This window comes from Spea bombifrons, chromosome 6 (genome assembly GCF_027358695.1).
Source record: "Spea bombifrons isolate aSpeBom1 chromosome 6, aSpeBom1.2.pri, whole genome shotgun sequence".
NCBI lineage: Eukaryota > Metazoa > Chordata > Amphibia > Anura > Pelobatidae > Spea > Spea bombifrons.
This window is the reverse complement of record NC_071092.1, coordinates 22,687,775-22,713,970: the sequence shown is the minus strand read 5'-3', so window position 1 is coordinate 22,713,970 and position 26,196 is coordinate 22,687,775. Positions and strand designations below refer to the sequence as shown.

The window sequence follows — 26,196 nt, the reverse complement described above, 5'->3', positions numbered from 1 at the left end:
GCACCATGCAAACCAAACGGTAACACAGTGTATTGGAACAACCCCTCAGGGGTAGAAAAAGCAGTCTTTTCCTTTGCTCTCTCTGTCAAGGGAACCTGCCAATATCCTTTGGTCAAGTCCAATGTACTCAGATACCTAGCTTTACCCAACCTCTCTATGAGCTCATCCACCCGAGGCATAGGATAGGCATCAAACTTGGAGATATTGTTTAATTTACGGAAGTCATTACAAAAGCGTATTTCTCCATTTGGTTTAGGCACTAACACAATTGGGTTACTCCACTCGCTTTGTGACACTTCAATCACCCCTAGTTTTAGCATCTTTTTTATCTCTGCACTAACCGCTTCACGTCTAGCCTCGGGTATTCTGTAGGGCTTCAGATTGATTTTCTTTCCGGGTTCGGTGATAATATCATGTTTTATTATGTGTGTTTTTCCTGGTACTGGGGAAAACACATCTCTATTTTTTAGCACAAACTCTCTGACTTCCTGTTTCTGATGAGAGGCAAGAGTGTCAGCAATGTACACCTCTGGTTCTTTCCCACAAGCAACGTGAGTGGGTTGCCCTTTGGTCATGGTGAAGACCTCTCGCTCTACCCATGGCTTCAATAAATTCACATGGTAGATCTGTTCTGCCTTCCTCCTACCCGGCTGTCTTACTTTATAATTAACCTCACCGACACGCTCAATAATTTCATATGGTCCTTGCCAGCTGGCTAGGAACTTGCTTTCAACTGTAGGGATAAGAAGCAATACCCGGTCCCCCGGTTTGAAGATCCGAAGCCTTGCATTCCTGTTATAACTGACTTGTTGGGCCCTCTGGGCTTTTAACATGTTCTCCTTCACTATGGGCATTATAGCTTCCATACGCTCCTGCATTTGAGCAACATGTTCTATAACACTACGGTGAGGGGTATGCTCTTGTTCCCATGTTTCCCAATCAATACTGGAGAAAGGAAAAACATTATCCATTCCTTCTTCCTCATGGGTTTCCTCAGAGCACGTTACCTGAGGAACTGAGGGTTTTCCTGTTATGTTGCGGAAATGGGGGAAGTCCCTCCCTAATACTACATCGTAGGGCAACAGGGGTACCACCCCTACCTGCCATTTGACCTTTCCTACATCCGTGACAATATCAACCTCTGCCGTGGGGTATGAGTGGGTGTCACCATGTATACATACAATATCAAGAAGCTGCCTGGTATCTACTTTCTCTGGCTGAAGCAGAGCACTTTTTATCAAGGTAACTTCACTCCCAGAATCAATCAATGCTTGTACACTCTTCCCCTCCACCCTCACTGGTCTTAAATGAGTTGCATCAACAGCACTAGTAACCACACACATATTTGAACAAGTCAACACAGTCTTGTGTAGGGCCCTGGCTCCTACATCACACTGCATGGGCTCTTCACCCTCTGGACAATTACGCGCAAAATGTCCCGGCTCGTGGCATTTGAAGCATCTTATCTGTTCCTCAGTCTGCTCTTGTGGCCGTAATGGGAATGCCGGGTGCCTGTTACCACCATAGTCATATTGTCCCATGCGGGGTACAGGGTTTTGTCCTTTGCTTCCGGTTTTCACGCTTGTCCGGTTGTTAAGGGATCTGGACTTTGGCTGTGGAGAAGTACTACGTAGCTCCTTAACGGTCAAATACCTCTCAACCAGACACATCATCTCCTCTGGATCCTTCGGGTCCCCTTGGCTGACCCATTGTCGCAGTTCTGTAGGCAAGTTCCTGAGAAAGCGATCCATGACCACCATCTCCATTATTTTAGTAGCAGAGTTGATCTCAGGTTTCAGCCATTTCTGCGCAAGCCTCAGCAACTCATACATCTGGGTCCGTGTAGGTTTACCCATGTCATAAGCCCACTTATGAAACCTTTGGGCTCTAAGGGCAGGGGTTATGCCTATACGTGTTAGAATTTCTTTTCTGAGTTGTACATAGTCCTGGGCTTGGTCATCAGGTAAATCTTCATAGGCTTTCTGGGGTTCCCCACTTAGACAAGGAGCTAGTAACCCCGCCCACTGGCTTGCTGGCCAGATTTCTCTGGTAGCAACCCTCTCAAAAGTAGTGAGATAAGCTTCCACATCATCTGCCTCTGACATCTTATGCAGGAAATCAGTTGCTCGAATACGGGGCCCCTTATCCACAGTAGGGCTCCCTGCAGAGGGCGACAGCACTTTCTGCAAAACATTAGCAAGGACAGCTCTGTCCTCATGCTGGGCTTCTCTCAGGTTTTCAACCTGTGCAGTCAGTAAACGATTAGTCTCCTGCTGTACAGCAGTCGCCTGTACCAAAGCCTTCACCAGCTCTTCCATCATAACACCAAGGCAGATGACTAGTATGAAGGTACTGTACTGAGTGGGTGTCCCACGATTCACAAACAATCTTCAATATGCAGACTGGCAGAGACTTTGCATACCCACAGACCTTTTATGTGCTGATGCCCGCATTCTCCACCATATTGTGATCCTGCACCCTCACAGGGTACCAAACAGCACGGTCCTCTAGGGTATTAACGCCACATCTCAATTAGGTAATCACCCACGATTTATTTGCAGTCCACGTATGAAGATATTTACAGGATTACATAGAACACAAATTCTCTACAAACAAAAGCCTAGCTCGTCTGAGCGCTTACTAACATATAACTCCCCTCACTACACAGGGTCTAAAACTAAACAAAACGTAATCCCACCAACCTTTTTGATGGTCTCTCTTGTGCAAAGCAAGCCCTGCTGCTTCCAAACAAACTCTCTCTCTTCTGTCCAACAGGTCAGGTTATATTGCAGCCAGTGCAGCTAATTACCTGCAGCTGACCAGTGCATTGGAGTCAGCTTAAACTCCTGGCCTGGATCCTGGGTCAGTTCAGGTGCATGTAAACTGCGGGGCAGAGCACCAGCCTGCCCTATATGTCATAGAAAACCCTGCAAAATCGAGGGGGAATGTATACCCCTTCCACAACAACACCCCGCACCTTGTTACAATATATATACACACACATATACATACATATATATATATACCGTATATATACACACATATACATACATATATATATACACACACATATACATACATATATATATATATATATACACACACACATATACATACATATATATATATATATATATATATATACACACATATACATACATATATACATACACATATATATACACACATATACACACATATATACACACATATATACACACATACACACATACACACATATATATACACATATATACACACATATACACACACATATATATATATACACATACACATATATACATACATATATATAAATACATATACATATACATAATGTTTTCCTACCTTTCCTCTGTTAGTTACTTTTCCTCCTCCTCTTCGTTCTTCCTCTTGACTCTTCTTCTTCTTCTTCTGTCCTTCCGGTGCAGTAAAGAAGGTGGGCGTGGCTTCAGTGCTGTGTGCCGGGATCTGAATTCAAATACCGACACACAGCATCAGTTGCCGCGCGCATAGCAAGGGAGCAAGATCGGAGGTCTGTATTAACAGACCTCCTGCTCCCTTGATTGATTTTAAGCCGGTTGAGGTGAGATTTTTTATCTCCCCAACCGAGCTTGCTCCTCCAGCGGCGGACATTAATGTCCTTCTCTGGAGGAGTGCCAGCGTCACCCTGGACGGACTGCCCGCCCCCCCAGCTCCCCATTAGGTACTGTGCGCACAATGTTAGCTCGTGTGCGCTCCCTCAAAAAGTTATGTGCGCGCGCACAAGCGCACAGCTTAGAGGGAACAGTGGTCGCGACCCCTGTAGTTCCGCCACTGCCTAGCGTGTAATGGGATCACTGTGAAGTAGGTGGTTGCTAATTGGTTCCCGCAGACTGCCTCAGTTATGAGGTAGTCTCCTGCACCAGGAACTGACAGGTAGCGGTGCGCCGGGGAGCCCGGTGTGCAGGGGAGCACGCATCAATATTTATTTCATGACGTTCTATTGTAAGGTACGAAGGATGCCATTAAAAAATGTGATATTACATTTATTACATAAACACATGCTTTTGGGAAGGTTTGGTTGTATGTTGGATAAGCTATCTGGTTTTACAATGTAAGGTCATTTGCATAATATTGCACTACATACGGTTTGGAACCAAATGCTCCAACAGAGATGGGATAATCTCCAGGCGGTACAACATCTGACGCAAAGGGTGCTGTATTTTCACATAAATGTGTATTTTCACACAGATGTGTATATTTTCACATAGACTAAGTTTTTCTATACACTTGTCTTTGTGCTTTATTCGTCACAGATTCCCTGAAATATAACCCTGTAAGAGGGTCATAATTTCTTACACTATCCCATCAATATAGGTTTTTGGGCACATTTTTTTTCGTGACAGCACGAAGGATATAACGGGTTAAGCAGCACTGAGGTTTGAAAATGTAGGAATTACCTATCATAGATCTTGGCAATACGAAGCTCTCCTCTTCCTTTCCTTAAACTGATTCTTGTGGTGGATGCATGAGCAAGAATATGACCCCCAATTGGCTTTTTAGGATCTGCTTGGAAGCTACCAATAAAGATAACTAAATTATATATCCACAGGTTATATGATCTGTGCAAAGCATTTTAAAGAATGTATAATTTGTGGAAAGCAAATACCATATTTGCTCGATTATAAGACAAGATTATAAGACTAAGATCCAGAACCCCCGCAGCGCTGCTGGGGACCTAGATGCTCCTGTCTGGCAGCCGGTGGTTGTCTGCACGACGTGCGCAGACAACCTTTGCTGCTGCCGGCACTTCTGCCAGGGCTTCTATGACGGAATGCCAGCATCACATGACATTTCCGGTGCTCCATCATAAAAGCCCCGGTGAAAGTACCGTCTGACAGCAGCGGAGGGCAGAGTGGCATATGGCGAGGGGGGGGTGGCAAAGTGGCATATGAGATTTGCATAACTGGGGGGGGCAGGTTGGCAACTAAAAGGAAATAAAAACAAAAAATTCATTTTTCTTAATCAATTAAATATGAAAAAATAGTTTACATGTGAATTAGTATTTACTAGTAAAACTTTTTTCTTATAGGGTAGTCTTATATTCAGGCTTTTCCTTTTTTTTCTAAATTAATATTCAAATTTTGGGGGGTCGTTTATAATCGGGGTCATCTTATAATTGAGCAAATACGGTAGTCTTGCTCTTGAACGCTGAAAACTACTTACGTCATGGTTGCCCCTGGGTCAGCAGTCATTTGGTTTGTAATAAATACAGCAACATTATATTCTGTAGATGATAAAATAAACAAAGAAAGGTTTGCCGTTTGAGAGCATGATATCCAACACCTATTGATTGTTACATTTAAAGTACACCTGTCATAGAAAAGGTGACAAGGTGTCACCTTGTAGCCACCTAGAAAGGAAAGTGGGGTGAAATCTTCAAGGAGTGCGCTTTTTGGGAATATATCGTTTTATGGGGTTCACTTGAAATATGGGACCTCTACTGTGTCTGAATGAGACATGGTCCTAGTAATCAAAATTTCAAGTTTAAAAAATGAAATGTGCATGTTGCAATTTTGAGAAACAACATCTGAGAAACATGGCTTACCCATGCATATGGGATATTACTGCACTTGGACTGAAATACTGCATTTCTATACAATGTCTTTGTTAAAATGAGAAAAACCTGCACTTTACTGCAATGTGTGGCACAGATTTGTGGTAAAATGGTTAACTCCTTCAGGCACAGGGGTTTTTGGTACCTAGAGCTGTTTTGCCATTTTTACCATATATGGGTTTCATTAAAATTCCCATTTTCCTTTTTTCAGAACAAATAGGGCTTTCATTTGAAACCATAGAAACATGCAAAAAATATTTGTCAGTGCTAGTGTGTAAAAAAATCTATTACACTTTAATAGTGCCTCTGTTAAACAATGACCAAATTTATGTTCGGCAATATCCCCTGATTACAGACATACCCCACATACAGATTTTTATGTTCTAGAGGGCCATTATCCATCCCTTACATAGTACCTTATAGTTATGGTTTCTTTTTATTCTAAATGTTGAGGGGAGTCATGTGAGATGGGGTCAATGTCTTCTATAGCAGGGCTTGACAAATTTGTTTTAAATCTAGGAGCCAGGACTTTTTTTTGCCCTACACTCACAGTCTCACACTTTACCCTAGCCCTCACTTTGCCCCAGCGCTTTGCCCTGCACTCATACTTTGCCCCAGCACTTTGCCCTGTACTCACACTTTGTCCCAGCACTTTGCCCTGCACACACACTACAAAGCACCAGTGCATACTTTTAATTACCATTAATTAATCCCATTAATTAACTCTGTCCCCAGTTTCCCATAGGCATCTTTGTCACTAAACATAAGACTATGGGAAGCTATTTAGTGACAAAGATGCCTATAGGAAATTGGGGACAGAGTTTGCCTTTGCCCCCAGTCTCCCATAGCTTTGTCCCATCCTTCCACTGCCAAGGCATGCCCCCAGTTACTTCAACTTACCTGACCGAAGAACCTGATGTGCACTCTGCTGGATTCCAGCTGTCAAACATCTGTGCGATGCAGGCAACCTCGCTGCTGCTGCCGGCGGCTCCACCCACCCTCCTCACTGAACGGGGCTGGCACCGCTCCCACAAAGGTCATTGAGCACCGCTGGTGCCATCCACCAAAGTTATTGAGCAGTGCCGGCTGACTCACTTCTATTTCGAATCGACAGGGGTGGCATCTTAAGAAGCCGTCCCCGTTGATCCGAAATAGAATTGAGTCAGCTGGCCAGCGCGACTCAATGGACCTTCGTGGGCGGTGACAGCCCTGTTCAGTGAGGAGGGTGGGCTATTTCTATTTTCGCTGGCAGCAGCGCGGTTGTCTACATCGCACAGACGTCCGGTGCTGCCGGAAAGGAGGATCCAAGTCCCCTGCAGCACCGCAGGGGATCTGGATCTGGACCCAATTATAGGTTTGGCTCACAAACACCTAGGGCAAAATTATCAGTCGCCATGGGGACATGGGATTTTTTGAGCCCTGTTCTATAGGTTATTTTATTATAAGTGACCCCCCCTTCCTTCAGACTTATGTTATTACACTCTGTTCCACTGTGCACGGAGTGGAGGAAGGGGAGCTGTTGTATGTCCACCTTGACTAATTTAATCACCTCGCTCAATGAGGGTGGTGAGGGGCTGGGAACTAGAATGGTGAGTGGGGTCCAAACATAATGCAGCAATGTCAATCTGAAGTGTCATGCTGGCAGTGGTCCATTTTAAATACCGCATTTGCTCGATTATAAGACGACCCCCCAAATCTGAATATTAATTTAGGAAAAAAAGAAAAAGCCTGAATAAAAGACGACCCTATAGGAAAAAAGTTTTACCAGTAAATGTTAATTCATCTAAACTATTTTTTTTAATAAAAGCTATGATTGAGAAAAATATTTTGGTTTTATTTCCTTCTATTTTCCAACCTGCCCCCCAGTTATGCACATCTGCCCAGAAATGCCTCATACCCCCTATATGCCGCTGGAGACAGGAGGATCCAGGTCCCCTGCAGCTGCGGGGGATCTGGATCTTAGTCGTCTCATAGTCAGACCTATTTGAGGTCTGATTATAAGACGACCCTGATTATAAGATGAGGGGTATTTTTTAGAGCATTTGCTCTGAAAAAAACCTTGTCTTATAATCGAGCAAATACAGTATTAAGAAGCAGGTACACCTACTCTAAGAATACTTCATCTATACATTGAAGCCTACAACCAAGCAATAATAGTCTAGTGTGCAAGCATTGCATTGTGAAACTAAAAGCCTTTCATAGTACCTTCTGAGATCTTTTGAAGCCTGGACAGCATTTGCGCAAGTTTTTGTTGCCGCTCTGCCAGTTCTCCTCGACCACTGAAATCCACCCGGAAGAGAGCCATGATAGAGTCAATGATCTATGGAGAGACCTTAATCAGAAATGTAAGGTTTATACTGTCACCCTCCTTAGCATCAGGAGCAAACTGGAACAAGGTGGTTGCACACCAATGCATCAATATAATAATCTACAGCTTCACCGGATGTGCATCAAAGCCAGTGGAGTTGTGGATTATTATTATTGTTATAATACTTAATCTTAAATCTTGAAAAAGGATAAGCCATTTTGTTTACATATTAGTTTTCTTATGCTGGAACAAAATTACTAGAAATATACTAAAAATAACTAAAAACTAAGTAGCTAAAAACAACTAGAAACCACACTGGACTCTTTAGTGTCTTTTAAGTTTTATTACAAAACAAACCAAGTAATCAGTGACCACAAGTGAATACATGCTACAAATTCTAAATGCTATTTCAAAACATCCAACTGAGGTACAAATATTGGTTATTCAGTCCCATTATATGTCCACATAATCCTAGCATAGTTGTATTCTGACCAAACTGGCTATCTGGCCTTAACCATCGTGACTGGGTGCTGCAATGTGTGGCCACCGCTGGATATGCTTGGCCACAAGCTACAGTGGATATAAAAAGTCTACACCCCCCCCCCGTTAAAATGCCAGGTTCTTATGATGTTAAAGAATGAGACAAAGATAAATCATGTCAGAACTTTTTCCATGTGAACAACTTAATTTCAAAACAAACTGAAATCTTTGAGGGGGAAAATAAAAACCTGGTTGCGTACACCCTTAAACCAATACTTTGTTGAAGCACCTTTTGATTTTATTACAGCTGAGTCTTTTTGGGTAGGAGTCTATTAGCATGGCACATCTTGACGTGGCAATATTTGCCCACAATTCTTTGCAAAAGCGCTCCGAATCTGAGCCAAACATACCTTTTGCAATAATGGCAGAAAAGTTCAACCTTGTTTTTATCCGACCATAACACATTTTCCCATGTGCTTTTGGGGGACTTGATGTTTGTTTTTGCAAACTTCAGCAGGGCTTGGATGTTTTTCTTTGTAAGAAAAGGCTTCCGTCTTGCCACCCTACCCCATAGCCCATTCATATGAAGAAGACGGGAGATTGTCTTCACATGTAGCACACAGCCACTACCTGCCAGAAATTCCTGCAGTTCCTTTAATTTTGCAGTAGACTTCTTGTAAGCCTCCCTGACCAGTTTTCTTCTCGTCTTTTCATCAATTTTGGAGGGACGTCCAGTTCTTGGTAATGTCTCTGTTGTGCCATATTTTCTCCACTTGATAATTTCTTCACTGTGTTCCATGGTATATCTAATGCTTTGGAAATTCTTTTGTACCCTTCTCCTGACTGATATATTTCAACAATGAGATCCCTCTGATGCGTTGGAAGCTTTCTGCAGACCATGACTTCTGAGATGCAACTAAGCAAATGGCAGGTAAATCCTGCTAGAACAGCTGAACTTTATTTGTGATTAATTAGAGTCACTTTAAATGATGGCAGGTGTGTAATGACTATTTAACATGAGTTTGAATGTGATTGGTTAATTATGAACACAGCCACATCCCCAGTTATAAGAGGGTGTGCACACTTATGCAACCAGGTTATTGTGAGGTTTTTTGTTTTTTTTCCCCCTCAAACATTTCAGTTTGTCTTGCAACTGAATTGTTCACGTTATAGGTCACATTAAAGGTGGAAAAAGTTCTGACATGATTTATCTTTGTCTTTTTCTTAAACATCACAAGAACCTGGCATTTTAACAGGGGTGTGAAGTAGAGCTGAAACAACGAATCGATAAAATCGATAATAATCGATAACGGAAATCATCGATAACGATTTCCGTTATCGATTAATCGAGTGATCAATTCGTTGTTGGAGCACTCGGCTCCTTTTACTTACCTCCGCGAGCGTTCCCCGCTTCTGCTACACGCTCTGCAGTCTCCGCCTTCTAGCTACGTGACGGATGTGACGCGTTCCGGAGGTAAGTATTCTTCATGTCTATGTGCACGGATCGCACAGAGCCACTCGCACAGAGCGAATCGCTCTGTGCGAATGGAGCCACTCGCACAGAGCGGTTCGCTCTGTGCGAGTGGCTCCACTCGCACAGAGCGGTTCGCTCTGTGCGAGTGGCTCCATTCGCACAGAGCGGTTCGCTCTGTGCGAGTGGCTCCATTCGCACAGAGCGGTTCGCTCTGTGCGAGTGGCTCCATTCGCACAGAGCGGTTCGCTCTGTGCGAGTGGCTCCATTCGCACAGAGCGGTTCGCTCTGTGCGAGTGGCTCCATTCGCACAGAGCGGTTCGCTCTGTGCGAGTGGCTCCATTCGCACAGAGCGGTTCGCTCTGTGCGAGTGGCTCCATTCGCACAGAGCGGTTCGCTCTGTGCGAGTGGCTCCATTCGCACAGAGCGGTTCGCTCTGTGCGAGTGGCTCCATTCGCACAGAGCGGTTCGTGAGTGTGGGTGCAGGGCAGAGTGGGGGTGGGGGTGCAGGGCAGAGTGGGGGTGGGGGTGCAGGGCAGAGTGGGGGTGGGGGGTGCAGGGCAGGAGACTGGGTGCAGGGCAGAGTGGGGGTGGGGATGCAGGGTGTGAGTGTGGGTGCAGAGCAGAGTGGGAGACTGGGTGCAGGGCAGAGTGGGGGTGGGGATGCAGGGCAGGGTGTGAGTGTGGGTGCAGGGCAGAGTGGGTGCAGGGCAGAGTGTGAGTGTGGGGGCAGGGCAGAATGTGGGGGCAGGGCTGGGTGCAGGGCAGAGTTAGAGACTGGGTGCAGGGGCACAGTGCAAAGTGCTGGGTGCAAAGTGCCAGTGCTGGGTGCAAAGTGCCAGGGCTGGGTGCAAAGTGCTGGGTGCAAAGTGCCAGGGCTGGGTGCAAAGTGCAAAGTGCTGGTGCAAAGTGCTGAATGCTGGGTGCAAAGTGCTGGATGCAAAGTGCCAGGGCTGGGGCAAAGTGCTGGGTGCAAAGTGCTGGGTGCAAAGTGCCAGGGCTGGGTGCAAAGTGCTGGGTGCAAAGTGCTGGGTGCAAAGTGCTGGGTGCAAAGTGCAAAGTGCTGGGGCAAAGTTTCTTGAACAGTAATAGTCCACCTCTTTTCAGAATGTTTGGGGTTATTTTGTTTCATAAATATTGTGTTTGGGTTCTTGTACTTTGAAAATATTGTTTTTTATTACATCATAACAAAATAAGAATGTTAATGTAAATTTTAAGTTGTTTTTTAACATCCAGTTCATTAAATTCTTTTAAATAAACGAAAAATTTGCATATTGTTTTTTTTATCCGATTAATCGATTAATCGAAAAAATAATCGGCCGATTAATCGATTATTAAAATAATCGTTAGTTGCAGCCCTAGTGTGAAGACTTTTTATATCCACTGTACATGAGCATAAAAACCGTGATGTGCAGCCTCATAGCCAGTGTGGCCCTGGCTGTATAGCCTACCTTGGAACAGTAATAAACCCACTCAAAGTGCCTACCCACAAGTGCAGTATGCTTTTCACCTTCCAGAAAAAACAAGACACACAAGCATATACTCACACTAATTTACATACATACCCTACAGACATCAGTTCCAGTGCTCCATGGCAGTGTGTGTGGCTTCAGTGCTGAGCACCAGGATATGGCATCATACTCTGATCATAATCTCAGAGTCGGCACAGTTCACAAGGGAGCACTGAAACGGAGGTCTGTTGTCACTTGTCACCATTGTGTCACATGCCATAAGTTTGCTGTTGCTACACTAGAAGTATTATCTGGAGTTTTAAATAATTAAGCTAATTAATCATGCTTGATCATCAATAATGCCAACATTCTTTGTCCAATTTGTGTAAACTGGTGGCAAATATAAATAAAGGTAAAACAGGAATGTACAATCCTACTAATACTTAGATGGATCTCCTGCCACCTAAAGGTGAGATTAAACTGCTCAATATCCTGAAAGACATGACAGTTGCACTGTATGTGTACACAAATATCCTGTATCTCGGACATGTAGAACACATGCTCTAGATGTGATTCGTCAAGAGAAACTTAACTGAGACATAAACTCGATTCGCATAGTTTTAAAAGTTAAAATTATGTATGCCAGCTCCAGCTACTATTTGCATTGCCGAATTTGCACTAGATCATAAGTTATAGTTACCAATAGTTTAAAAATACCAGCTTCTTCATGGAATTTAGCAGCCACGTAGTCTAACAGCTCCATCTGGTGTTCACCTACAAAACAGATATTATTGGCAACAACTTATTATTACATTTGAATATGCTGACAAAGCATAGATGGAGATGTTTGATCACCATCATTGCACTTTAAAATCAAATTGACCCCTCAGTTGTTAATTTACTAAACTGACAAATGTAGCTCATTTAACTTAGCAAATTAGCTACTAATTATATTTAAATAAACTGGTTTTGTCACATCAGCTGTTCAGCTGCATATTTAACGCTCCTTTAGACGTAGAGGTATGTGCACAAAAAAGCATTTGGGCTACTACTGCAATCGGTGAATGTTGTCATATATATCGTTCAGCATTGGCACCTAATGTGTAGAAGAAACCATAAGCAAAATTGCATTTTTCTATTTTACTATAGGTTTTTATATATTGGCACTAATAATTATTATGTTTTCTGTATTTCTTAAAAAAGGTCCAACTTGCCTTGAACGAAACAATGTAGAATTTATGTGGGTACATCAAATATGGAAAAGGGCAATCATGGTTTAACAAGCAAAAAATGCCAAAAAACGCCAGTAGTTCATACTCCACTAGGGTATGAAAATTTCCCATGGCCCTAAATGAGTTAAAGGTTTGTGATTTTCTATACATGTGCGATTAGCTGCTGTATTGATACTGAGTGATTTACTATAAACAGTGGCTCCACCTTAGGCATTTTTATTATTTTTATTTATTTATTGAGTGTTTATTACAATGGCTGTGATCCACAATATGACAGCCAACATGCCAGCCAATGGTCTGCAAGACAGCTTTTCACATAAACAGCTTAATGGTTGAAATATACATTGAAGTGGTCACCAGAAACGTCACAATCGATAATTCAATCAAGTAATATCTGTGAAGAACAAACATATTAACCAATTTCAACATAATGTGAAAAAGGGTTACATCAGGGGTTTTAACAGAGTTCAATAATTTTGATTGTTAGTTCTGCCAAGCAGGGCCCTCTGCATATTCTATTTTTGTTTGTTTAAATATACAGTTATTACACATAACCCACTTTTGAACCAGTGTTAATTTAAGTTTTAGTTTGAAATTCCGAGGGTTGTATATTTTTTTAGTTGATTAAAATCTGCTGGAGATTTGCTCGACTAAAGCTACTGGAGATTTAGTCGAGCAAATCTCTAGCAGATTTTAATCAACTAAAAAAATATACAACCCTCAGAACTTCAAATGGTGGTATTTTAACTTTTTCCATGCACATATTTTACCACCAGCCTTTGTTACAGTTTGCTGTAGTATTTTCGTGTATGTTTTTTTCCCACACGCATTTTACTTCAGGAGGTGTGCATTTCGTGGCATTTGGACATCTGGTCAGTCTGGCCCACGTCCCATATTTGCGACATCTTTGAAGCTGGCCAATTCAATTTACCCAATCAAATCATACATTTTTTTAAACTAGGCACCCCATGGGCATTTAACATGCCAATTTATTTTTGTATTAACACTGTTTATTGACAAAGCATGCTACAAAATAACATCAGACAGTTCAGTTCCATTGATACATTGCAAGTCAGGAGTAACATGAGTGCCTCATACAGAATGACATGAAAATGAGTTACACGGAGCATAAAAGAACATATTCGAGGCAGCCAGAGTAACATGCCAATTTTTTTACTCTTTCCATGCTACAATTTTTGTGAAGATGTAGCGCTTATTGTAGGACTTGCTCATAAAAAACTTTTTTTGGGTATATATATATATATATGGTAACATGTAAAAATAATTCCCCACTGTCACCATAAAAAATCCATATATATATATATATATATATATATATATATATATATATATATAATTTATTTTTTTATTACTATTATTTTTTATTTTATTTTACTAATCACATTGTGATTAGTGAGCTGGGCTCCATTGACATGCATGGTTGAATGCAGTACCTGGATAAACCCTCTGTGAACTCATTGATCTGACTGTTGGGCCGCCATCTTGTGAGTGGCAACAACGCCATTCACTGATGGCACTTGTGGTTGCTCTTTGGAGCAATCACAAGGCGATTAGGGTAGAGGGGTTGTGTTGCTGAATGCCTAGATATCGAGGCATGTCAGCAACACTGATTACGCTTAGGAAGCGATTGTTGATCGATTCCTAAGCTCTGTTTTAGCCAGCCACCGCCGTCTTTGATGATTGTTTTTCTGTAGGGGGAGGGCTTACCTCCCATGATCCGCGGCTAGCCTCACTCATGAGGCTTCCGTGGATGCTGCAAAGTCCCTCCCAAACATTTTTGTCGTGTTTTCGTTCATTGACGAAAATTGCAATGATTTTCATCATAGTTTTCGTCCTATTAACTTTGGTTTTTTTTTAGTTATTGTTTAGTTTTCGTCACGCAGCTGTGACGAAAACTTTTCATCAATTAAATTAACACTGTTTTGGACTTTGTGGAATCTATATGTGATATATAAATCATGTTATTATCATTTGATAATTATGTTCAAATGAAAACTGTACCAAGATTTTATTGTCCTGCAATGAAAGATCCCTCTTAGGAAACTACAAACATGCCAGTCTAATGTTACTAATAGAAAGGCAGGTACATACCCTACACATTCAGTTTTACTGAAAGCTTAAAATAAATAAACAAAAGTAAAACAAATGTAATGTAATGTGTTGCAAAAAAACAGTCACAGAGATAACAGATATCTTACTGGTGTATGCCCGAGCATATAACACATTGTCCAGCACTGAATCATGATCCACACCAAATCGGTCAGCTATATCTCTCAGACGATCTGGACGACTATAGGAAAAACAGTTAAGGAGGTTGTATCAATATGTGAATCTATGCTTCAAACAGGGCATTTGCCACAGGGCCACTTGCTGCTTACTTGTTGTGTCTTTTTTATTTTTGCCTGCACCTCAGAGAAGGAACACAGTTTTGTGCGTAGTGTTGTCATTAGATCGCCTATGGCAGGGATAAGTAAGAGTAGAAGCTGCATGACAGGACAAGGCTCAGAGTTACATTCAGGGTCCCCCAGCCAGCAGATATACATGGGCCAAATTGTTCTTATTCACTGTCGAAATGTATGTGTCTACGTTACAGGTAGAAGTGTGGAGATATATATATATATATGTCAGTGTGTATGCATAAGTGTACATATTTATGTGGAGATGTCACTCTATTAATGCATAAGGTTCTCTGTAAGTGGTTGGGTATATGAATTATTACTTTGTGTCTATGTATATCAGCTTAGTAGCACAAGGAAGAAGCATTACTACTGTTACATATTTTAAGATTTCTCATTTCCTATTAAGTTGTATTTAAAATACTTGGCTATGCATCAACATCAACATAGACTAGTCACTAATAAATTATATGAAAACAATAGATCCGTTCAAAGAACTCTTGGAATAGCTTGAAGTTCTACACACTTTGCATGAGTGAGCGTGGCTATACTTTTGCCTTCAGGGTAAATGATGGGAAAAGATTATGACCTGGACCCTTCTGGTTGTCCTAATTTTCTGGGGACAAACTTAGAACAGGCATAGGGGGTGTAGAATTGTCTGGTCAGCTATTGCATCTTACGCTGAGGAAGTCAAGAGCCTGGTATAAAAAGGTGACAATCTGCCTCATGCAACAGATAATTTTTATTTCATTTTAAAAAAATATATCCAGGAAAATGTACATTTTTTTCCAATTTCAGCAGCAGGTGATATCTGCGATACTAGAATAGGTGAAGTGGAGACAAGAATTGGGGCTACTCAGTTTCTGAGAAAAAAGTAAACTCCAGAGGTGCTGCCTTGTCTGTTATAGTAAGGTTAAAAGGATAGAAGGCATTTTACTGTCTCCATTGCCCCTCACAACCAGGCCTGTGTATTGGCACGTGTTTCAGGCTATATCATACAGAAGCCAACTTCTAAATATGGTTTAAGGTTCAATTCTTAACTTCTTAAATTTTTTGGAGGGAAGCAAATTTTAGTTCAGTCAGTATCTCCTTCCCCAAATGTCCTGTTTAGAGATTAATACCTGCATATTTTTCTTGGACATGCAAAATGATTAGGGGAAAGAAGTCACAACACCCCAAAACACCCTTTATCCCCCAACAAACCTATGCATGGGTGGTATTACTGTACTCAGGAGATGTTGCTGAACACATATTTTTGGTGTTTGGCAGTAACATTTAACATGATCAGTAAATCATTCTTTGAAAAAAAAAAATACGAGTCAAGAGTTTCACAAACCCTGAAGTGTCTACTACAAAATGTCCCAAATAGGACATCGGCACGGGTTGACTACATGTAAAAATTTAAAGTTGGAAAACTGAAATGCACGTGTCACTAATGTGGCCTTTTATCCCCAAAATAAGCACTTCAAATAACCCAACAAACCTATGCATGGGTGGTATCACTGTATACTGGAGATGTTGCTGAACCTCTATCACTAATTCTGAGAAAAGAAATGGTTTTGAAATAGCAATGCGCTACTTGTACTTATTGCCCTAGAACTGTATAAGCATATACCACCTGTGCTGGGAGGCTGTTCCATTTATCTACTACACTCTCAGTAAAGTAAAAATTCCTTACATTAAAGTCATCCATAACCTCCAACTAGTTAACAAAAGGATACAAGGTGTTTTCTGTGTCAATAAAAATTACTTTTCCTCCCGAGTATCCACTTGGTCCAGGGAGCTGTGCAGTTACTGAGAGCATACAAGACAAACAATTGGTTAGGTACACCCAAAAGCAGTAGCTGATCATGAAGCTGGCACATTTGCACTGACAAAGCTCTTCATGACTAAGTTGCATCTTATACATTTACCTACATGTGCTTGAAATATATAGGTACTTAGCTGACTCTATCCTAGATAAGTAAAGATATTTACTAAATCATGCGTTTGCAGATAAATTAAAACATTTCAGAGCTCTCTTCTTCAGGCAGAAAAATCCATCTGGTTTAATTTATTAGAAATCTATCTTCAAAACTATGCAAGACAATAGAAGCATGTATAAAAGGGATAGTTACATCTCATTACCAAAGTATTGGGCTACTTGCACTATTTTTGTCAATAAGCAAATCCCCATTTAGATGATTAATTGTGGGCTTTGTGATCCCCTTCTCATTGTCACAAATTTTAGATCTGTACTTGTGTGCTCAAGTACTTGATTCACTTGAGTGGATTATGCTACACTGCTGCCACCTGCAGGAGTCAAATCCTTTTCTTGTTACTAATATATAACTCACAGATGTGCTTTCTTACTTTTATTTTTTGTTAGATTCAGATATAAATTACATATATAGTGACAAACAATCCGTACTGAACAGTGTTTCTCAGGGACCTTCTAGGGTTAGGAACTGAGTTCTTGGGTCTGTTCACTATAATCCAAGGGAATGAGGTTCAGTAAAGAAACTAAATAAACAATCAGAACCCCTGTTCTTCTGAGTACTAGCTAATATTATGTAGTGCAACCTAGCAGCCTCTTCGGCAGCCTTCCTGGGAGGAAATGATCATTCTCCAGAGCCTAGCTTTAGTCTGCTTTGTATACATGTGCTAACCAGCCCACAGGGGTCCCCAGTCAATTGCCCTTAAACCAGCCAGTCCTAGGGAAAATCTGGACCAGGCTAGAGTGTATAAACAGCCAGTGAGTAGGATGACAAACTGGCCCACCACACACTTTGGTATACTCCACCCCAGGGACCCAAAGTACTTGGTGCACAATTATTGGATTTGCAACTGTCCCAAGCCCTCCCTGGTGGCGTATCTTCCCACTACCCAGCATATAGTGTAACATCTTGGGTACCAAAGACATCCCATGCAGAACCACACCTTGCATTCTGTAAAAAAATACATATAAGGTTGTGGGGAAAAAAAGTACACCCTCTTTGAATTCTGTGGTTTTGCATATCAGGACATTATAACAATCATCTGTGCCTTAGCAGGTCTAAAAATGTGGTAAATACAACTTCAGATGAACAATGCATGCCATATTACATGTGTCATGATTTGCTGTTTTTTGAGCTTAGATTTTTCAGATGACAGAGAAAAGCACAATTAAGACTTTATAATAATTAATACCCAATTCCTGACATATTCCACAAACCACATATTTGTGAACAATTACAGAGGCACATGCTTCTGTCACGCTTAGTTCCCAATGAGAACATGTGTTAAGAGTCAACCAGCGCCATGAAACATGATGGCGCTATATAAAACAAAAATAATATTGACAGTGTCTGCTTTTATCTTAGGAGGAAAGCATCCAGTATACTATCTATACATACCACAAAGAGTATGAGACAGCTGTGTTTTCCCAGTTCTGAATTCTGTTAATAAAATATAAATGCAATTTTTTCGGATTATGAAAGGAAATCATATTTACGAAACGTAACCTTACTTTTTACAACTGCAAATGCAATGAAAACTTTCCAAAGATCCTTTACATTCTTAAAGGTTTCAGTAATTTTATTAGTAATTGCTTAGTAGTGATAATGTAAGCTTTGATGGTGCTTTATTTGATTCCTGTTTTTATCTATTATTATTCTAAAGACTGTATTATCCAGAGAATGTAGCATCCCAATACTTTTGAAAAGGAAAAGTGGGCATACAATCAGGGTATTCTGATGAAAAAAGACAAGCATTAATCTAAAACTAAACTAAAATTTGGAAAGGTAACATTTATTAAAAAAAAATCTAACTTTTCTCATTGTCATGGAAACTCTGACCTTTAGTGCAACTGTTTTTGAAATATGTTAGGAAGACTGTTGGGTCACACGAGAAAGCTAGTCATATCAAGGAACAGTTATAACAGTTATAACTGCTTGTTATTCACAAAACGACAATAATAGGAGATAGCATTTTACAGCATTGTGTCCAGCTAAAGTTGCAAACATGGAACTGACAAGAAATGCAAAAGCATGATGCCAGCTTCAACTGCACTTGACACAGAACTCACTTGACAATGAAAAGTTGGTAATGCAAAAATTCAAAAAAGTATTGCAAACTGATGATGTCCTTTAAGGTTTCATTTTAAATAGTAATTCAATGTAAAAAAAACTATTTGAAGGGACACTCCAGCCATCATTTCCACTTTAATACATACGATAGATGTGTGTTCCCTTTAAATTTTCATTGTGTTCTACTTGCAAATTTCCAGAGGGATTCTGCATAACTGCTCACCCTTTGTCACTTACCTGAGAAGAAGACCACGCCTCTAACTCACAGCAGCCTCAGCCGCTGTGAAGAAGGGGGAGACCTCTCGCCTCCGTGTCACAACAGCCTCAGCGAAGAAGGGGGAGGCCCCCCGCCTCCGTGTCACAACAGCCTCAGCTGCTGCGAAGAAGGGGGAGACCCCTGCCTCCGTGTCACAGCAGCCTCAGCCGCTGCGAAGAAGGGGGAGACCTCCCGCCTCTGCACAGCAGCCACAGCCAGGAATGCTCCAGACGTAACGGAAACATTCAAATTTCGCCAAAACATTCCTGCCCATTTTAGAATCTCAGAAACCCTTGGACTTTGCCTTGTGATGGTCGTGCCTATATTCTTTAGTGCCAATTACTCAGTATGTGTTTCTGGTTGATTTCCTGTTGCTGGTCTGGCTTGTTTATTCGTTATTCCTGATAGCTAGCTAGCTCTACGATATTCCAGCTCTCTGGCACCCTGACCTTGAACCCTTATTGCAGTCCTGCCTGATACCAGTGTCTCCAGTTAGGCTATACGTGACACCCCTAAGCTATTTTCCATGCGCAAGTTGTGTTTCCCTTTCCTATCTTTTCTTTCTTAATGTGTTTCCCTTTCCTATCTTTTCTTTCTTAAATCTGCTATCTTTGTCCACATCTCCATGGACATAACCCAGTGGGAACTTCTGCCAAAATGGGGGCCCTTGCAATGATGTCCTCTCCCCAATTTTCAAATCGGGGCAGAGGGTGTTACAAAAGCGCTGTCATTTTGACCTAACTTGAACTCAAGGCAATATGGCGGCACATCCAGTGACATCCTCTCCCCGATCCTCCAACAGGTGGTGAGGATGTCACCAAAAGCGCATTAATTTTGCCCTAGCTTGCTTTTAGTGATTATGAAGAGTGAGGTTACAGTCTGTCCTCATATGGAATAACCACATGTGTTATACCTGGTCAGTATTAAAAGGGGTTTAAATTAATTTCCTATTGGTGAATATGTGTTGGGCAGGATTGCCTTTTACTTTTATATTACTCGTCAAGCTCAAATGTCCAATTCCTCAACAGCCCTAATGTACCACACTTTTAGGATCTCTATAATCTAATGAAACATTTATCACTATGCATCATAGAACAATGTTGTATGCATTCTAAACACCTTATCTTAGGCCAGGACTGTCCATCATGCTAACAGCTTCTGTCTTGTGCAACAGATCCAACCCTAGTGTGCAGGCTGAAACATTGTAAGAGTACAGAGTGCAGCTGCATGTATAGGTCAGTGGCTGCACATAAATAATTTAATGGCTCCTGATCTTTTTTATACATAAATGTTTAATGATATTCAGGGGGATACAGAAAAAATAAAGAGGAAAAGGGTCATGGGGCCATTGTGAGATAATTCCCTCAATACAGTGATATTCATAAAGATAGTCAGCACTTCAAGAATCAAAGGCAACGATATCTTGTTCTGTGCATTGATCACAGAGAAAGGCTTTCCCTGTCTTATCCACCAGGGCCGATTTTAATCCTCAGTTTCGCCCTGCCTTAGCTCTCAAAGACACTTAATATCTGGTTATTGAAACCAGTATTTTAATTGAACAATACATTTAGAAACATTTTATATGTAATATCACTATAATTACCTCCAAATGACTCTGTTATTGCCATACTTTCTATACCTCCTCCTAATAATTTGCTAAAAATAAAAACAAATATTTAACAGTTTTTATTAATATATTACATAAAAGGCAGAAATGGAAAAGTGCTGGGATTGTAAATGGTTTTGGAAAGATATTTGAGATGATACAACTATTCTTTCTTTTTACAATATCTAAATACCAAAGAATTAGCCAATTACAAGTACCAATCTAGAAAACACATGCAATGCTTACTCAAACTCTTGGCTTCCTGTAGAAATGTGAAACACCATTTTCCTTTTTGCACTGTATTCAAAGGCAGTAAGAAAACCTGGCTCCTGTAAAAGGCAGACAAGCACTTACATATACAAAAGTGTAGTTTTTTAAGCGCATTGTACTTTAGCATCAACAACATCCAAAAATTGTAACATTTAACTAACAAAGATCAGCAATTTGTGTGTATATTAGGGCTGAAACAACGAATCGATAAAATCGATAATAATCGATAACGGAAATCGTTGTCGACGATTTCCGTTATCGATTAATCGAGTGATCGATTCGTTGTTGGAGCACTCGGCTCCTTTTACTTACCTCCGCGAGCGTTCCCCGCTTCTGCTACACGCTCTGCAGTCTCCGCCTTCTAGCTACGTGACGGATGTGACGCGTTCCGGAGGTAAGTATTCTTCATGTCTATGTGCACAGATCGCACAGAGCCACTCGCACAGAGCGAATCGCTCTGTGCGAATGGAGCCACTCGCACAGAGCGGTTCGCTCTGTGCGAGTGGCTCCATTCGCACAGAGCGGTTCGCTCTGTGCGAGTGGCTCCATTCGCACAGAGCGGTTCGCTCTGTGCGAGTGGCTCCATTCGCACAGAGCGATTCGCGGGGGTGGGGGTCCACGGTGGGGTGGGGGTGGGTTTTCAGGGGATGCAGGGTGTGAGTGTGGGTGCAGGGCAGAGTGGGGGTGGGGGTGCAGGGAAGAGTGGGGGTGGGGGGTGCAGGGAAGAGTGGGGGTGGGGGGTGCAGGGCAGGAGACTGGGTGCAGGGCAGAGTGGGGGTGGGGATGCAGGGTGTGAGTGTGGGTGCAGGGCAGGGTGTGAGTGTGGGTGCAGGGCAGAGTGGGAGACTGGGTGCAGGGCAGAGTGGGGATGCAGGGCAGGGTGTGAGTGTGGGTGCAGGGCAGAGTGGGTGCAGGGCAGAGTGTAAGTGTGGGGGCAGGGCTGGGTGCAGGGCAGAGTTGGAGACTGGGTGCAGGGGCACAGTGCAAAGTGCTGGGTGCAAAGTGCCAGTGCTGGGTACAAAGTGCCAGGGCTGGCTGCAAAGTGCCAGGGCTGGCTGCAAAGTGCCAGGGCTGGGTGCAAAGTGCAAAGTGCTGGTGCAAAGTGCTGAGTGCTGGGTGCAAAGTGCTTGCTGGGTGCAAAGTGCCAGGGCTGGGGCAAAGTGCTGGGTGCAAAGTGCCAGGGCTGGGGCAAAGTGCTGGGTGCAAAGTGCTGAGTACAAAGTGCTGGGTGCAAAGTGCCAGGGCTGGGTGCAAAGTGCTGGGTGCAAAGTGCTTGCTGGGTGCAAAGTGCCAGGGCTGGGGCAAAGTGCTGGGTGCAAAGTGCTGGGTGCAAAGTTCTGGGGCAAAGTGCTGGGTGCAAAGTGCCAGGGCTGGGGCAAAGTTTCTTGAACAGTAATAGTCCACCTCTTTTCAGAATGTTTGGGGTTATTTTGTTTCATAAATATTGTGTTTGGGTTCTTGTACTTTGAAAATATTGTTTTTTATTACATCATAACAAAATAAGAATGTTAATGTAAATTTTAAGTTGTTTTTTAACATCCAGTTCATTAAATTATTTTAAATAAACGAAAAATTTGCATATTGGTTTTTTTATCCGATTAATCGATTAATCGAAAAAATAATCGGCCAACTAATCGATTATTAAAATAATCGTTAGTTGCAGCCCTAGTGTATATATATATATATATATATATATATATATATATACATACACACTCCCTGGCCACTTTATTAGGTACACCTTGCTAGTACTGGGTCCCCCCCCCCCCTTTGCCTTCAGAACTGCCTTCATTCGTCATGGCATACTTTCTACAAGGTGCTGGAAACATTCCTCAGAGATTTTGGTGTCCTGATGAAAGTCAAATAAAGACTGAAACGTTGACCTGCAAAAGAGGCATCTGTGTTTATTTGAAAACGACCTAGAGTGCTGGTATCTATAGACTGTGTGTGTGTGTGTGTATATATATATATATATATATATATATATATATATATATATATATATATATAGCACACATGTCACAGTCCATCTGACGTTCAAGCAGCCATTTTCATACATATAGCTAGAGCTGAAACAACGAATCGATAAAATCGATAATAATCGATAACGGAAATCGTTGTCGACGATTTCCGTTATCGATTAATCGAGTGATCGATTCGTTGTTGGAGCACTCGGCTCCTTTTACTTACCTCCGCGAGCGTTCCCCGCTTCTGCTACACGCTCTGCAGTCTCCGCCTTCTTTTAGCTACGTGACGGATGTGACGCGTTCCGGAGGTAAGTATTCTTCATGTCTATGTGCACGGATCGCACAGAGCCACTCGCACAGAGCGAATCGCTCTGTGCGAATGGAGCCACTCGCACAGAGCGGTTCGCTCTGTGCGAGTGGCTCCATTCGCACAGAGCGGTTCGCTCTGTGCGAGTGGCTCCATTCGCACAGAGCGGTTCGTGAGTGTGGGTGCAGGGCAGAGTGGGGGTGCAGGGCAGAGTGGGGGTGCAGGGCAGAGTGGGGGTGGGGGGTGCAGGGCAGGAGACTGGGTGCAGGGCAGAGTGGGGGTGGGGATGCAGGGTGTGAGTGTGGGTGCAGAGCAGAGTGGGAGACTGGGTGCAGGGCAGAGTGGGGGTGGGGATGCAGGGCAGGGTGTGAGTGTGGGTGCAGGGCAGAGTGGGTGCAGGGCAGAGTGTGAGTGTGGGGGCAGGGCAGAATGTGGGGGCAGGGCTGGGTGCAGGGCAGAGTTGGAGACTGGGTGCAGGGGCACAGTGCAAAGTGCTGGGTGCAAAGTGCCAGTGCTGGGTGCAAAGTGCCAGGGCTGGGTGCAAAGTGCTGGGTGTAAAGTGCCAGGGCTGGGTGCAAAGTGCTGGGTGCAAAGTGCCAGGGCTGGGGCAAAGTGCTGGTGCAAAGTGCTGGGTGCAAAGTGCTGGATGCAAAGTGCCAGGGCTGGGGCAAAGTGCTGGGTGCTGAGTGCTGGGTACAAAGTGCTGGGTGCAAAGTGCCAGGGCTGGGTGCAAAGTGCAAAGTGCTGGTGCAAAGTGCTGAATGCTGGGTGCAAAGTGCTGGATGCAAAGTGCCAGGGCTGGGGCAAAGTGCTGGGTGCAAAGTGCCAGGGCTGGGTGCAAAGTGCTGGGTGCAAAGTGCAAAGTGCTGGGTGCAAAGTTTCTTGAACAGTAATAGTCCACCTCTTTTCAGAATGTTTGGGGTTATTTTGTTTCATAAATATTGTGTTTGGGTTCTTGTACTTTGAAAATATTGTTTTTTATTACATCATAACAAAATAAGAATGTTAATGTAAATTTTAAGTTGTTTTTTAACATCCAGTTCATTAAATTCTTTTAAATAAACGAAAAATTTGCATATTGGTTTTTTTTATCCGATTAATCGATTAATCGAAAAAATAATCGGCCAACTAATCGATTATTAAAATAATCGTTAGTTGCAGCCCTACATATAGCCATTATGGATCATTTGGACCTTTGTGTGCCTATACTCAAGCAGCACATGCTTGTCAATGTGGTACTAAATCATGTGAAACAGATAACATACCAGGATGGGGTATAGAAATATGTTACTCACTACTAATTTATTGGCAGCCTCTTTGATCTTGTCCACTTTAGCTTCAGAAAGACCTTTTATATTACACATGGCTTTTTTTGTAGTCATCTGGACACCTTTTACAGTGCATATTCCTACTAATTTCAGCTTTTTTATATCGGCTGCATTCTGTGGAATGAAAATCTTTTAAATATTTTCCATAATTTTTAGACGATACAAAAGATATTTGTATGTAGTTACAAGAGTCCATAAAATGCAAGAGCCAGATATTTTGTACTTACAATGCCATGTTTCTGTAGCATGTCAATATCTTGGAAAAATGAGTCCTATGGAAGAGGTATTGAATATTAAAAAACATAAGGATCACTCATCCTTTTAGGATAAAACCTGCAAAGACGTTTACTGCTTATAACTGAACAATTTTAACAATATGTTCAGTTAGTTTACATTTTCAGCCTTCCACAAATAAGTCATGACATCATAATTGATAACCTGAATTCCAAAACTAGAAAGGCCTTCAGCAGTTCTTCATTTCTTACGTAGTCACAATTTGTTTGACTTTATACCTCACATAAGACTTGTTTCAACACTACACTTTCTCTGTATTCAGCTTGTGCTTAGCAGAAGAAGACCTACAATGACAAGTCCTTTACACCTTTTGAAGAGTAGCAGATCTACAGTATGAATTTTATGTTCCCAATGCTTGGTGTTTATACACAGCTCAATTTTGTACAACTTGTCACTGTGAATTACAGCGACGGGTACTTATACAACCTACATAGGAGATGTGCAGGAGAGACCAGTTTCACTGCAGGCACTGATATTTACTTCTTTGAGTTTACAGGAAACTGTTTTTTCCTTAATGCTTTGCCCGAATATAGGCCGCAGCCCCCCCCCACACACACACTTTAAGTCTTTAAAGTGCGGGCTTCTTTGAGGGAGCGCCAGCGTTACATGACCTTCCAGTGCTCCACCATAGAAGCCCCAGCGGAAGTACCGGCCAGCAGCAGAGGAGGTTGTCTGAGCACATCAAGCAGAAGTTCACCGGCTGCCAGAGAGGAGGATCCCCCGCACAGATGCAGGAGACCTGTATCCTCCTCTCTGGCAGCCGTTTCACTATTCAACTCATGTATTTTTTTTTTAAAATAGCACCAAACTTTCAGGGTGCGGCCTATAACCGAGCCAATACGGTATATATTCCACTTACTTCATCATCATGAAAACCCGCTTCTTCCTCAACAAACTGATCCTCCACTGATTTCATCTACAGATAATTAAAACTGAAAACAGAAATAAGAGTTATTTATTATTTAACAGCATGTTAGTTATGAGATAACTAATAGTCAGTAATTACATTTGGCTCCAATGCACAAAGATCCACTCAGTCCTTATTATTTGACCATTGCTCTCTGGCCTCACAAGCATAAGCAGTAGCTAAAGTTAAAGGCTAGCCCTTTCACACATTTGAGAGAAAACACTGATTCACATGTTCATAATGAATTAATGAATTCA

At 42.1% G+C, this 26,196-nt stretch overlaps 1 protein-coding gene across 1 annotated transcript in view; it reads right to left on the bottom strand.

Moving 5' to 3' along the window:
- Nucleotides 1–25,955, bottom strand: part of DMC1 (DNA meiotic recombinase 1) — a 31,852-nt gene extending 5,897 nt beyond the window's left edge. The window contains exons 1-12 of the mRNA XM_053469978.1: nt 25,892–25,955; nt 24,966–25,010; nt 24,706–24,852; nt 21,113–21,195; nt 20,864–20,916; nt 18,333–18,374; nt 16,680–16,752; nt 14,761–14,852; nt 12,010–12,083; nt 7,805–7,919; nt 5,209–5,269; nt 4,443–4,559 (exon numbers count right to left, since the gene is read on the bottom strand). Coding sequence (XP_053325953.1) covers nt 4,443–4,559; nt 5,209–5,269; nt 7,805–7,919; nt 12,010–12,083; nt 14,761–14,852; nt 16,680–16,752; nt 18,333–18,374; nt 20,864–20,916; nt 21,113–21,195; nt 24,706–24,852; nt 24,966–25,010; nt 25,892–25,948 — 959 coding nt within the window. The 5' untranslated portion in view covers nt 25,949–25,955. The remainder of the gene's footprint in view (nt 1–4,442; nt 4,560–5,208; nt 5,270–7,804; nt 7,920–12,009; nt 12,084–14,760; nt 14,853–16,679; nt 16,753–18,332; nt 18,375–20,863; nt 20,917–21,112; nt 21,196–24,705; nt 24,853–24,965; nt 25,011–25,891) is intronic.
- Nucleotides 25,956–26,196: the final 241 nt, after the last annotated feature.